Here is a 14,407-nt window from a genome sequence, read left to right as displayed (position 1 = left end):
AGACAGCGGAATGGGCTGCCCAGGGAGATGGTGGAGTCACCGTCTCTGGAGGTGTTTAAGAAAAGCCTGGACGTGCCACTCAGTGCCACGGTCTGGCTGGTACGGTGGTGTTGGGTCACAGGTTGGACTCGATGACCTCGGACATCTTTTCCACCCTCACCGATTCAGTGAATTCCACCACAAGGTATCCGGTTAACCCGACACGGCGTGACCGCAGCCCCAAGCTCCCCCGCGGCCGGGGCCAGGCGCGCAGAGGTGCTGCCGGCAGGCCGGGCGGGTCAAACCGCGCCGCAGGTCCCTCCCCTCCGCCTCGCTCCTCCCGCTGCCGGCCTCGCTCCTCCCGGCGCGGCGCGGCGGTGCCGGTGTGCCCGTGTCCCGGTGTCCCCGCCCCGCCGGCCGCCGCCGCCATCGCCATGAAGTGCCACTACGAGGTGCTGGGCGTGAGGCGCGACGCCGCCGAGGAGGAGCTGAAGCGGGCGTACCGCCGGCTGGCGCTGCGCTGGCACCCGGGTACGGCCCGGGCCCGGCCCCGAGCGGCGCGGGGGCACCGTGCTGTGGCCTGGCTCGGAGCCGGGGCCGGCGGGGCGGCTGCTGCCGCCGAGCCCTACCGCCGCTGACACCGTTTCGTTAAATTGTCCCGCAGATAAAAACCTCGAGAACGCGGAGGAGGCGGCGGAGCAGTTCAAGTTGATCCAGGCGGCGTACGACGTGCTCAGCGACCCACAGGAACGGGCCTGGTGAGCGGCGCTTGGCCTGGCAGAGGCGTTATTAGCCCTGGCGTTGCCACGGCTTGTCCTGCGCTGCTCGTGGGCCTCGCTGCTAGTCAGCGCGGGCATCCGTGGGCAGGACCAGCCGCTTGGCTTTGGGCTTTGTGCGAGTTGAGAGCCATGCAGCCCCGGCGAGGCGCAGCTCCGCACCTTCCGCGTGGTGTGCCGGCGATGGTGGCGAGCTGGGCCCGAGCAGCGCCCGGCCGGCCGCCAGGCTTGGCCTGCTGCCTCCTCCCCGAGCAGCGAGCAGCTTGCACGGCAGCGCAGGTGCCCCTCTGCTCAGCCCTCAAGCCTTGGGTAGTGCGTACAGGTGTTCAGGCTTAATTTGAAATGTACACACACACCGCTCTGAGGGATTGCTACTCTAAATCTTGTGTGCAGCTTGTTTTTCACATGGGCTAAAGCATCTACCAGATTATGTGGCTAGTCCCACCTGTACTAAGTTTGTCGTTCTTGGAAATACGGGACTGCTGTTCAGTTTTTATGTGCAAATGTATGATTTGGGGTTTTTTTTTTGAGTGTGTGTAAGTATTGGGTGATATAGATAATGGCCTACCCATTTCTGAACGCTTGTTGAGGCAGCTTGCTCAGATGAGATTGATTGGTAGCTGGCTGTGAACGAATTACTGTTACAAATATTGCAGATAAAATAACAGTAAACTAAAGGTCGGGGGAGAATATTTACTGGGTCTGTCATGTTTTTCTCTCTGAAGACTTTGTATGTGAGAGACAAACTAGAGGCAGTGGGTTAAGCTGTGCAGTGATGTGGTAGGTGTACTGTGTTAGTTTACTAGCACTGAGGTGTGTTCTGTGTCTACATCCTTGATGCTGTGAATTTTTTCTAGGTATGATAATCACAGGGAGGCATTACTGAAGGGGGGAGTTGATGGAGACTATCAAGACGATAGCTTAGATCTGCTGCACTACTTCACTGTTAGCTGTTACTCTGGATATGGGGATGATGAAAAGGTAATGAATTAATTAATCATTAATGAAACAGTTTAAATTCCATTATAAATATTGACATTTATTTTGTGTTTAAGTTATAAGTAGAATTACTAGTGCAAAACTAAGACAAAACTTATGCTGGATGTATAGGGAAACTTTAATTCCTGCATATTGTCCAACAATGACTTAACCGTGATGTCCTACTACAGATGCATATACTGTTTATTTATGTTATATAGTGAAGCATTCCAGAGCTTTGCAATACCATCTGTTTATTCAGAAATACTGTTATTGAACTAGAATTCTTAAAACTACAAACAAGCAATGTAGCAACAGTCCTTGGGGAAGGTGTGCTTCCTGTAATTGAATTCCCTATTGGATTTTTGAATTCCCTGTTCGATTTTAAAGTACTCACCATATATTGAAAAGCTCCAGGTGGTTAGAAAAACCTCCACTAGATAAAATACCTGTCTTCGTGTTACTGTACTAGGAGTCAGTTAGTAACATGTTAATTTAGAAAAAGATAGGCTATTTAAAAGTGAATTTTATATCTGGAACTTCCACAAAACTTGGTCCTGTGTAACTAGAAACTTATCACCATCTCCAGCATGCGGAAACTTTTTCCTCTTAAAATTTGTATTTGGTTACAGGTGTGAGGGACAGAGACTACGCAAAGGAGGTGGAAATAAAAGGCATGTGAGATAATGGAACTTTGTTAAGAAGGGTCTTGTACTTAGAGCAAGTGCTTACAAGGCCTTTACCATGGTTCTGAGTTGCTCTTGCAGCGTGGCAACATTTCTCTAAAATACACTGCTAAACATGAGTATTTGTACATCTGTTATTGAGCCATGCAAAACATTTATTTATTTATTTATTTATTTATTTATTTCAGGGATTCTTTACAGTCTATCGACAAGTTTTTGAGAAGATTGCAAAGGAAGAGTTGGAATATACGACCCAGGAAGATATTGAAGAATTCCCTACGTTTGGATATTCCCATAGTGATTATGATACGGTAAGGGCAAATGTGAAACTAAACTGAAGGTAACAGAGTTAAACCATTACTTTGTCCCAAAGGAAAGGCTCCTGCTGATCTCTGAAGTGAATACAAACTCATGTATCTGTGGTTATTTTCTACTGTTGTTGACCATTACTGTAAAGGAAGTTGTGCTCTGATTCATAGTATTTAGGTGAATTAAAATTGGTGTTTCCTGTTGGACTGTAGTATTAGCCGGGCCTATAGGGTGAGTTGTCAGACAAATACTTCACAGGGCCAGCTATCAATTATGCCAGTGAAACTTAAGTGTAGTGCAAGACCTGTGTTGGGGTTTGATCTTGATTAAACGCCGGCACTCTGGCCCTTTCTTGTTGCAGATGTGCAGGAGAGGGGAAAGGAAAAAAAAAACCTGTAAAAAACACACACTAATCTCATGAGTTAAGTGAGATAGGACACTGGTAGGAGAACGCACAGAAGAAAGGGCAGACAGACTCTGAACTTAAAGTTGCAAAGTGATTTAATTACCTAACCGAGTTGCAGGATACATGAGAGGCAAAAATAAACTTTTTATACACTATTTTGTTTACTCACCCCCCTCCCTCTTACGAACCCATTTTTTATTCACCCCCTTTCCTCCTTCCAACCAGCAGTTCGGGTAGGGGGGCAGGGTGTGGGGTATTTTCTCACTCCACAGAGCAGGTCCATAAATTTATTCATCACCACAATTCTTTTACTACAAATACTCTTTATTTCTACTTATTTCTCTCTTTTTCCAGACAGTTTCTCTGCTCTCACCCCTCCCTCTTGAGAAGCAATCTCTCTGCTCACTCTCCCTTCCCTCTTTCTAAACTAACAGCATGGGCAGGGGGCAGGGTAAGGGGTTTGTTCTCTGGCCAGTCCATCAGGGAGAGAGGTTCTCTACTGAGCCACGGGGTCCCTCTCATGAGAGACAGTCCTCTGGGAACTTCTTTGGTGTGGGTCTGATCTCATGAGCAACATCCTGCCCAAATTCTGTTGCAACATGAGTCTCTTTGTCTCTTTGTCCAAGATGCAGACTCTCCCGAGCCGAGGCCAGGCTGCTTCCATCCCAGGAGCAAGGCCTTTCTCTCCCTTGCAAGGCCTTTGTAGCTTTAACTCTTTAGATGAGACTCTAATTGGTTCACAGCTTTCTCCAGGCATCCACCTGTTCCTCTAGCATAGGCTGTGGGTGGATTTCTGCACTCCTGTGGACTCCATGGGCTGCAGGGGGACCTCCTGCTCCCCCCATAGCCTTCACCACAGCTGGCAGAGGGTTTTCAGCTCCAGCGCCCAGAGCACCTCCTCCCCCACCTTCTCCACTGACCTTGGCGTCTCCATGCTGTTCTCCCTTAACATATTTTTACCTCCACCTCCTCCACCTCTAACTACAAAGAAGTGCGTGACTACCTTGTTTTGATTTCTTCTTAAATGTGTTTTGACAGAGGTGTAACTAGCACTTCTAATTGGCCCACTTGGCCAGCAGCATGTCCATTACCTTCAGAGCCATCAGAGATTGGCTCTGCTGGACTTGATGAAGAAACTTTAGAACTTTCACTCAGGACACACAGGAGCCATCTTTGTGCCACACCCCACCCCTGAGACAGTTCCTCAGGCCTACTATAACAGCTTCTGAGGGGTCTAAATTTCTCCTAGATGTTAAAAATACCTTGCTGATGTTTTGGGCCAATCAAAACCACCACAACCTGTAAAGCAAAAGAATAAATGTTTTCTTTGCTTTCTGATGAGAGTAGTTTAACGCAACTTACATTACTGAAAGGGGTATCGAGCTAACTTTTTTTTCAGTAACATATAGTATCTTGCCTCATATAGAAAAACTGCATAGCGCTTAGTGTACAGCACAGACTTTAGAAAATAGGCAATGTACTGGTTGACCTGCAGAGTGAGCTTCCATTATGTTTAAATTAACGTCTGCAATTAGCCTGTAGTAAGATTTGGTTTAGAAAACATTGCATGCTTTCCTCTCTAAAGCAAGAAAAGAGTGTATGGGGACTTGAGTGACTTGAATTCTTGACATCTGGTTTGCCAGCTATTTGTTATAAACTATCAGATTTAGGGGTTTTTTTTTAAGGTTACCAGTATTTGTGTGTTGAAATTAAATAATGAGATAATAACACTTTCCCAAGGGAATAACTGCACAGTATGAAGTGCATTCAAATGTTGCTCCTAGTCTGGTACTTCTCCCTGTCACCTTTCCTGTATGGCTAATTATTTATGAAATTTAAATTGATACATAACTTAATAGTTAGTTACTTCAATGGTACAAAACTTAACTGGAGTTGGGAACAAAAGTTACAAACCAGACTTCTTAGGAAGTGTCTGAATAGGTGTTTGGATGAGAGGGAAAGTTACAGGATGGCTTAACAAGTGGAAATCTTTCCCAGGGAGAATATGTGTCACTGAACCAGCTAAAATCTGCCTTCTAATGTAGTTGTCTTGAAACATGTTTTGAAAACTGCTTGTTTTGAGGCCATGGGCTAGATATGATTATACACTCAAAATAGCTTTAATGCTTAGGTCAATTAAGAATTCAAAAAGGGCTGGAATTCTAGCACCAACATGCACCAAAATCTGCCTTGTTCATGCTATTCTGAAAGCAGAGCCCTCACATTTTTTTCCCCCCCTAGAGATTCATAGGGATATTTTATAGGAACTAGCCTCTGTTACGTAGAAGGGTAATTTTCCCTGTTGTTTGATATTCAGACAAGGAGATTACACTGTCAGAGGATTCCAGCATTGCAGTGCTAATTTCTCAGTAGGAGTACAATGGGAAAAGAGTTTTAGAAGGGAGCTACAAATACTCTACAAAGGCTTCAAAATCTGTGATGTGAATTCTTTCTAGTTTGGTCTACTCTGTGAATATAGAAGAAGCTTGAGAGACAGCTTGATCGGTGCCAGGCAGCCAGGAAGGGTATTCCTAAGGCCATGAGTTCACAAGCCTTTGTGGGAAGACATGTAGGTCAACTAGATGCAAAAACAAGGGTGATCAGCTCTGAGTAGTAGGTAAAACAAAATCCACCTGGGAGTTCAGCTGCTGTACAGGCTGCTGGAGAATGCCAGAGATGTGCAGATTGTTAAGCTGCTGAGAAGGGGGAGAGTCTCACCTCATACCTGGTGAAGGGAAGGATGATCCCTGTCATCAGCTGATGGCTGTGCATCCTTTTGCACAGAATTAGCCTCTTGTGAAGCAGAAATCTGAGGTAGGTAGTCTAATCTCACTTAGGTTATTGGATTAAATATGAATATTTATCATATCAGCTTACTTTTTGTGATAGCAGAGAAAAACTGTAGTGACTTACCGGCCAGAAGCCACAGCCATTAACTTTGCATGTAGATAGGCTGCTGAAAGTTATTGTGGAGGTGTTGATAGGTGTAGTTCCAGTGGATAACAATGGAATGGCACAAGGAGACAGCTCACTAGAAGAAAATATACTAAACCATTAGGTTAAATACTTCTATGTATCAAAATATGAGCAGTAGGGCATATGAGAGTGAGTAGTAAAAAAGAAAGATTGATGGGGCAAGTAGTGTAACAAGGGAGTTTAGGCATATCTTGATTGCTGAATATGAAAAATGCAGGAGGATAATAATTGTTTGGAGAGAAATAAAGAACAAACCCATAGTAATTATTATGCCATGTTATTAGTCCAGCATTTACCCATGAATAGTGAAAGGGAGGGAAAGTAAGTAACAATCACTTTTTTTTTTCTTTTAATAGGAAAGCTAGGGGGCATAATTTTAACCTATGGTCATGTAGTTTGCTAACAAAACAGGATTAAATGTATATTCACATGGCCCCTTGTTAAACTGTGCATGTCAGGGCTCCTTGCTGCTGTATCATTAAGGGCTATTCATTTCTGTCTTGCTCAGGAAGCAGAGAGAGTATACAGTGAAGAAATAGCATTATGTGCCTGTATTTATTTTGCTGCTTTTTTAACGTTGTTGCAAATGTATGGCTGACCTCTGGTGTGGTTTAATGTGGAGGTTTGTAGGCAGTCTGTGCCTACAGCACCTTGGAGGCAGCATGTCTGATTCTGATTGTGCTTTTCAGTTTGACAGGAGAGATACAGCACAGCTAAGTAACTGGACACTAGTGTCAGCATGATCCAGTCCTGTAGGGGGATATTTTTAGAAGATGCAGTTTGTAATAGTTTAGACAAGATTGTTGAATTGATACACTTTGAAATTTTAAGGGTTATACTAGAGGTTTCTCTAAACCTTCATTCCTTTGAGGCAAAACTGTGGCCTATATAGAAGTTCAAAACTCTTACAAAAGTCCAGAACTATTTGTCTGGTTTTTGCTAAACATAAGCAAGTGACTCGTTACGCTTTTTCTTACAGGTAGTCCACCCTTTCTATGCATATTGGCAGAGTTTCTGTACTCAGAAAAACTTTGCTTGGAAAGAAGAGTATGACACACGACAAGCCTCAAACCGCTGGGAGAAACGAGCTATGGAAAAAGAGAACAAGAAAACGAGAGAGAAAGCAAGGAAAGAGAGGAATGAAATGATCCGTCAGCTAGTAGCCTTTATTCGTAGAAGGGATAAAAGAGTACAGGCTCACAGAAAACTTGTAGAAGAACAAAATGCAGAAAAAACTAGGAAAGCAGAGGAATTTCGGAGGCAACAGAAGCTCAAACAAGCCAAGTATGTAAATGTGGAACAAATCTGTTCTTTTTAACTTGAAGAAACTATCTATGAGGATACAGTATAGACCTAGATTCTAACAATCTATGTCTATACTGTCTATACTAACAATCTAACAAGCTCCACTTGCTCTTTTAAACATCTTAGAAAATTTTAGGTGTTAATTTTGGTGTCAAGTCTGAGCTTTGTAAAACTCAAGTGTTTGCATTGTACTGAACTGTAGATATTTAAGATAACTGGGGAATGGTTATCTTAGCTGGGGAAATAGAATTTAATAGTTATCTTTGTTACTTTACAGAAAACAGAATATAAGTTTTAGAATAAGGGAGAACAGGATTATGACAGCCTGGACTTGGATCACCTTCATCTGCCTTTGAGCTGTACCTGCCAAAAACAAAGAGGGGAAAATGAGCTTAGCTTTGCCTTTGATTTTAACTCTTTAGAAAGGACCCTTTCATTGGACTAAATGAAGTGTCTGTTGCTTTTTTTTCCAAAACAGGAGGAGGTGGTCTCCTGAGCATAAGCACAGTTTATTTTTTTCAGCTGTAAGAACTGTTTTCCTGCACATATGAGGGAGGAGCTTAAATTCTTACTAAGAGTATGCTTGCAAAATCACAGCATATTGATCAAAATTATATAATAACATATAAGGAGTATATTATGTCCTGTTTTTCAATATATACATATACACTTTCTCCCTTTAGGGACAGTAAAGCAGAGGTATGTATTTACTGGCAAGTGGCTTGATAATTCTGAGGCCAAAAGCCAGCTGGAGCAAAATTCAGCTGTCCTGTGATGCCCTATTTGATAACTTGGGCCACACTTAGATTGGGAAAACTGAGCTGGTACATTCCTGTAGTGCACAGTCAAGGAGTAATGTGCTTGTGGACTTCGTTGTCCTGTATTGTTTGTTAGCTGGATCTTGGAGCAGGATTGAGCTGACTTTCTTGCTCTCAGCTTGATAATGACTGTGCTGCATCTCAGCGTGTTCTGCCTAAAATTCAGCCAGGATCTGCCTACGTTAATATCTCTGCCTGCAGCTTAGAGGTGCCCACTGACATCACAAATTAACTCTGCTCAGATTTCCAGTTGTTTTCTCCATGATAATAAGTCCAGAACTTTCCTCCTGAAATACCTGAGATGAACAAGGTATCTTTAAGTAACACTGTTCTTGTGGTTTCCATCTCATGGACACAGTGTAGAAGTTACTGTACTATTCTATTTGCAGGCTTGCTGAGCAGTACAAAGAGCAGAGCTGGATAACTATGTCAGATCTGGAGAGAGAGCTGCAAGAGATGGAGGCACAATATGAAAAGGAATTTGGAGATGGATCAGGTGGTGAAGATGAATTAGAAGAACAGGAGACAAAAGGCACTGAAGGTATGGTGTGTATGGAGGTGATCTGTACTGAGCCACTGCAGTGTGGCTCACAACCCCAGATTCACAGTTCTGACTGCAGTGCAACTCACTGCCTCCCCCTGAGGGTGCTGGGCTAGAGTCTGTCCCTCTCTGGTGCTTTCCTTTGAACAAGCTTAAGCTGTTAATTTGTGCTAATGTCTGATTTGGTGACGTGATCTTGATCTCTCTGTGTGTCAGTAATACTGGAGAAATTGAATGTTAGTGCTGTGACTGTTTTCTGGAGCTTATAGAGAGCAGCTTGCTCAAAAATCGCTCATCTGACTTTGTCTCTCTGATCCCCTCTGATCTCTTCAGACAAACTGAGTGATGAAACTGAAGAAGCTGAATTTGTTGATGGTCTGTACTGCCCTGCTTGTGACAAATTGTTAAAAACGGAGAAAGCGTAAGTGCTTACGATTGGAGATTTGGGGGTGGGTGTGTTGTGTTTTAAGTTCTTTAAAACTGCATTTTAAAAAATTCTTAAATTCTCCTAATGGTCAGTGTCATCTTTCCAGTAGAGACATTGTAGGTGCAGAAATTTCCGTACTTAGTAGTGCTGGATAATGGGCCTGTTATTAATTTATATGTAAATATAACGATGTTTGCTCAGAGCAACCTGCAATAATAATCTGGTCTTCACAGCATGAAGAATCATGAAAAATCAAAAAAGCATCGAGAGATGGTATCATTGTTAAGACAGCAATTGGAAGAGGAAGAAGAGAAATTTCCTGTGTCTTTGGATGATGCAGATGGAATACAGACCAAAGAGGAGGAAGAAACACAAGACATGCCCAAACAGAAGTACTTCAAATTGATTTTAATTTTATCTGTTAAAAAATGTGACTCATGATTTACTAAGTCTTGGTGCCCTCAGAGGGAGTTTCTGATGATTTGCAGTTGCCTTGCTCTCTGTATTGTGCAATTTGAAATACTTCTTAGTGTCAGGGTTCCAGTAAAACACATGCATTTGTAGGACAGCATTCCAGTGCCATAGAACAATGGACTCAGGTTTTCTCTGCTGCCTCAAGCTGCATGTTAAGGAAAGGAAGAGTTTCTTATTTTTCAAACAGAGGGATTTCCACAGAGCCAGTGCTTACTGATTTGGTACTTACAGATTGCTGGGATAAATGGAAAATTAGTGTGCTCAAAATCAGAATTGTTACACAACTTCATTTTTTAAACAGCCAGAGCATAGTCCCAGCTATCTCACTAGTATCTTTGGGTCCAGTCTGAGCAGAATAAATGTTTTACTAAGTGCAGTGAGTAGTTTGGGAGACGTATTGTTTTAATTTCAGGCATGAGTAACTTTATTTTTGGGGCTACTGCCTCCCTAGTACCATGTTAAGAGGATTAGAGAAAAGTATAGCTTGATAACATTTTAGAAATTCTGTTAGTTTTTTTGGGTTTTCTATTAAAAAAGGTAATTTTTAAATTATCTTTACAGGCTCTCAAAGAAACAAAGGAAGAAACAGAAAACAATGAAGGTACGTAGTCATAATGGTACTCTGGGAACTTTACAGCCTGGTTTTGTTATCTCCCAACAAATTATTTTTCAGTCCTGCAAAATAGGAGAACTTGAAATTCTACAGAGTTTGAAGACTAGTTAAAATACTTCTAATTCTTCTTTGATGCCAGAATAGCTTCTATTAGACTTATAATCATATTTTATGATAGTAACATCATAGAACTCATTTTGTTCTGTTAGTGCAGATGCTAATATGTGGTTCTTGCTCTAAAAAGGTTGCAGTCTGAGGTATAAGAAAAACAGACAGAAACAGGCAGATAGGGAGAACGCAAGGAATTCATCAGGAAGACCAGCAGTGGCCTTGGTGCAATAACAGCTCAGTTTGGTGGTCACTTTTGGCTTTAGTTGCAGGAGTTGGTATAATGTATTTTTTGTTAACCTCTAATTTAGAGGGGAGTCAAAAAGACTGCCACAGTACTGGCTTTCTGCTGACATTGTAACTGTTGGAAGGTGGAATGGATGTGTTCATTCCTCTTGACCTGCAAACACAAGTAACACCAGTCTGTTGTAATCCAGGATCTGAGTCTGTGTGTGATATGATAGATCTATGCTGACAGCAACAGGTGAAGTTCACCACGTGCAAGCTGTTTCAGGCTTGAGTGGCAGGAGTGCCATGGTCAGGACACTCTTCTGTCTGCCTTCCTCAGGCTTTCTCCTTTTCAAGTCATACTTACTCCTCAGTCCTAGCCTTGTTCCAGTGAGCTCTCTGTAACAGGTCCTGCCTCTTCCATGTTTTCCCCTCTAACTGCCTTTTCTCTGTTTACCTTCTCTGCCCTCTCCCACTCCATCATTATCTGTTGTATTTAAGAAATTTTTCTGAGACTTTCAAGCAACTGATGTTTCTTGGCATCACATTGGCTGGTCCAGTTGCATAGTCTGAGGCAGTATTGGCTTGACCTTCATGTTTCCATGCAGGTCATGAAGCTTCAGTTAACTCTTTCCTCTTCTGAAACCAGAAGGTCTGTTGGTCTGTTCTTACCACAGAGGTGGCACAGAATCACTGTGGTTCTGTTCCATCAGTTTGCTACAGCCTGGACAGTAGGTGCCACTCTTGCATAGCATGAGCTGGAATCTTGTGCTGAGAGATCCTAACCTCCATTCTCTACCAAGTGTTGTGGAGTTCAGGGAATATCTGTGGGTTTTGTTCTCTTTTCCTGAAGTTAACATTAACTAAGTGTTTTCCAGGTAGCTGAGACTGTGCACTAGAGATTATAAGAGTTGCATTAATGTGGTGTTAGGTCAAATTAGTTAGCCTGCTTTTTGGAGCTTTGCTGCTTTGCTTCAGAGAGGGAGTTGATATTTTGCCAAACCGCATATTTTGAGTCTAATCTGGCATATGGAAAAAGCTGCCAGTATCTGTAATGTTAGGGAAGGAAAATACTGTGTCTATCTAATTTCAGTCAGCTCAGTTACTTTGGCTCAAGTGTCCTAATGTAGTTGTTTGGCACAGAAAACTTCAGTGTAAATAATTAACCTTGCAAAGGCATAAGCCAAGCCACTATCTGTGAAATGAGAAATGGTAGTCAGAGCAGGATGAACCCTGTGTATAATTAAAAGCTACATTCATTCTCCTCTTCCATAGTTTCAGAGGCTGTTTTATTGGTGTTTCTTCCCTTCACCACAGGTGGTCTCATCTTTCAAAACAGGAGAACTTTACCTGTTACAATCTCACTGAAAACATATAATAAAATTAAGAGGGTCCATGGCTTTCTCCCCTCCCAACCCACCCATGTTTGAGGTAAATGAGTATAATAGTATAAACATAGTCACTAACGAACTGAAAGTATTTAACTTGGATTTCTTCTGTTTGGACAGAGTTACAAGGACTCTTTTGATCACAGTGCTGATGAAGAAACAGTTGAACAAAAGGAGGTGCCTAGCATGGAGAAGGACAGTGACTTAACAGAGGAGTTGGTAAATGATGGCCAAAGATGTACTGTGTCAGAGGACACAAGCATTACAGATGATGTCGGCCAAGAGAATGAAACAAAAAGTGAAGCAAAAAGGTGTGTTGGGTTGCAACATTGCAGTCACTGTATCATTCTGTGTCATGTTTGATACTGTCAGACAAGTATAGATTTACTCACAAAGGTGAACTGTGGGGGCTGCTCACCAAAATTGGTTTGAGTAAATATGATACTAAACAAAGAGTGTAGGAACTTCTTTGAAAATGGTATTTGACTGTAGATTGCTGCTATATCACTTCCCAGGAGCCAATTCAACATCTTGAGATTGACAATTGATTTTTTAAATTTTTAAAAAAAATTGTAATTTTTTTTTTCTGGATACACTTGTACTGTGTTGTGTGAAGGAAAAACAGGGGAAAGCAGCAGAGACATTGATAACTGAAAAACATCAGAAACTTGTAAATGTTGAATGTTCCTGTGCACTGATCTTGGTTCCTGTTTGTCTGTTAGCAGCACTAAGCCTCTTAAAGGGAAAAAAGCCAAGGAAGCAAAAAAGTCTTCTAAGGCATCTTCAGAGATCTCAACAATGGTATGTCAAATTACTTATGCTATTTAAAACAGAACCATAGATTCATTAAGGTTGGAAGGGACCTTAAAGATCATCTAGTTCCAGTTGACTACATTGCTCGACACCCCATCCAGCCTGGCCTTGGATACTTCCAGGGATGAGCTATACACAACTTCTCTGGGCCAGTGTCTTACCACCCTTACAGTAAAGAATTTCTTCGTAATGTGTAATCTAGACCTGCCCTCTGTCAGTTTAAGACCATTGCCCCTTGTCCTGTCACTCTGCCTGTATAAAATGTCACTCTTCCTCCTTTATGTAAGCCCCCTTAAGGCACTGGAAGTCTGCAATGAGTTCTCCTTGGAGGCTTCTCTTCATCTCTCTAGCCTGTCTTTATAGGAAGGGTAAAGGTGGGGGTCATATTACTGCAAAGAAGGCTGGTTTTTTGGTCACCTCCAGTCCACAAATTCTGCCTCTGTGATTTTAAAGGAACTGGAACTTTGGCGCTTCTCCCCATAGATAATGCAGGACTAAGCTTCGTTTATAAGAGAGTTGGTAAAGTTCTCTACTCAAGGCAGTTCAAATAAATTAAACAACTGAGGACAGAGCTGTTGTCACCCAGCAGGTGACAGGCAGTACTATTTGCATCTTTCTCAATATTGATGCTTCTCAGAGAGCAAAACTTTGTAGTAACTACAGCTAAGACGTATTAAATTCACTGCATCTCAGAGCCTGTATGGTCAGGCAAAATCAAAAGTATTCTTTACTTTGAATTAGATTTGTAAGGCTTCTGTTCTTGTTCTTGGTTTTACTTGGAGCTCTTTGAAATTTCATGCAGTTATATTTGCGATTATTTTTTAAAAATACATATGTTTAATTGTTAATCAGTAATGGAATATTGATAGAAACAAGCAGCTTTTTTACACTTTATTATCAAAGAGAAACTATATACAAGAAATTGGTGTATTGCACTTACTACATATTCAATATGAATGTGAAGCATTCTGGGGTTTTTTCCTCATTATAGAATGAAGTTTCCATCCACTGTGTAACCTGCAACTGTGTGTTTCCATCCCGAAATAAATTGTTTGAACACCTAAAAGCCACAGGACATGCAAGAGCAACAACACCACCGACTGTAACTGCCAGAAACAAAAAAGAGAAACGTAAAAACAGATAGAACTCTGCTACAGTGGCAGACCTCAGAACTGTGCGTTAACACTCTCCCAGAACTGAAACATGCACATTGCCTTTGTCTGGAGTTAAACAAAGACAGCAAGTACCAATGTAGGAAAAAAATGAAGATACAACAAAAGGAATATGATCTTGTGAAGGAATCTGTGCTTTCTTCTGTTTGTAACAGCCCTCCTTTAATCATAGAATGGTTTGGTGGAATGGCACAGGCAGGGGATCTTCCACCAAGCCACCTTGTGTAAAGCCCCTTAACCTGCAGCAGCTTTCACACCATGGGTGGGGAAATAGTCACTCAAAGCTACTCACCTTGTGTTCCTGTAGAAACCTGCATGGATAAAGCACCTGCACAGAGAAAATAATAAATTATTTTGACACTTGTATTGCTGCTTTTCTTTTGAGAGGGCTCAGCTCAGGGTTACGGCAG

General features: G+C 42.2%; 1 protein-coding gene across 3 annotated transcripts; it reads left to right on the top strand.

Annotated features, from left to right (window-relative positions):
• The first annotated feature begins 352 nt into the window (after positions 1-352).
• DNAJC21 (DnaJ heat shock protein family (Hsp40) member C21) lies at positions 353-14,363 on the top strand. 3 transcript variants are annotated; one of them, XM_085043383.1, is made up of 12 exons: positions 353-510; positions 644-737; positions 1,613-1,736; positions 2,608-2,730; positions 7,090-7,394; positions 8,623-8,774; positions 9,108-9,195; positions 9,435-9,593; positions 10,237-10,276; positions 12,133-12,323; positions 12,738-12,813; positions 13,817-14,363. In XM_085043383.1, exons 1-12 carry the CDS (start codon positions 414-416, stop codon positions 13,967-13,969), a joined length of 1,602 nt encoding a protein of 533 aa, XP_084899509.1. In that variant the 5' UTR covers positions 353-413; the 3' UTR covers positions 13,970-14,363. The 3 variants fall into 3 exon arrangements, with proteins under 3 accessions (XP_084899509.1, XP_084899508.1, XP_084899510.1); XM_085043382.1 differs by having other exon boundaries at positions 12,735-12,813; XM_085043384.1 differs by having other exon boundaries at positions 354-510; positions 12,133-12,327; positions 12,745-12,813.
• The last annotated feature ends 44 nt before the right edge of the window (positions 14,364-14,407 follow it).

This window comes from Lichenostomus cassidix, chromosome Z, assembly GCF_008360975.1.
Source record: "Lichenostomus cassidix isolate B80296 chromosome Z, HeHo_3.0, whole genome shotgun sequence".
Taxonomy (NCBI): domain Eukaryota; kingdom Metazoa; phylum Chordata; class Aves; order Passeriformes; family Meliphagidae; genus Lichenostomus; species Lichenostomus cassidix.
This window is presented reverse-complemented; position numbering and strand designations above follow the sequence as displayed.

Coding starts and splice junctions, on each gene's coding strand:
- DNAJC21 (XM_085043382.1), top strand. CDS start 414: ATGAAGTGCCACTACGAGGTGCTGGGCGTGAGGCGCGACGCCGCCGAG. Junction 738..1,612: donor GACCCACAGGAACGGGCCTG/GTGAGCGGCGCT, acceptor AATTTTTTCTAG/GTATGATAATCACAGGGAGG. Junction 12,814..13,816: donor CTTCAGAGATCTCAACAATG/GTATGTCAAATT, acceptor TCCTCATTATAG/AATGAAGTTTCCATCCACTG.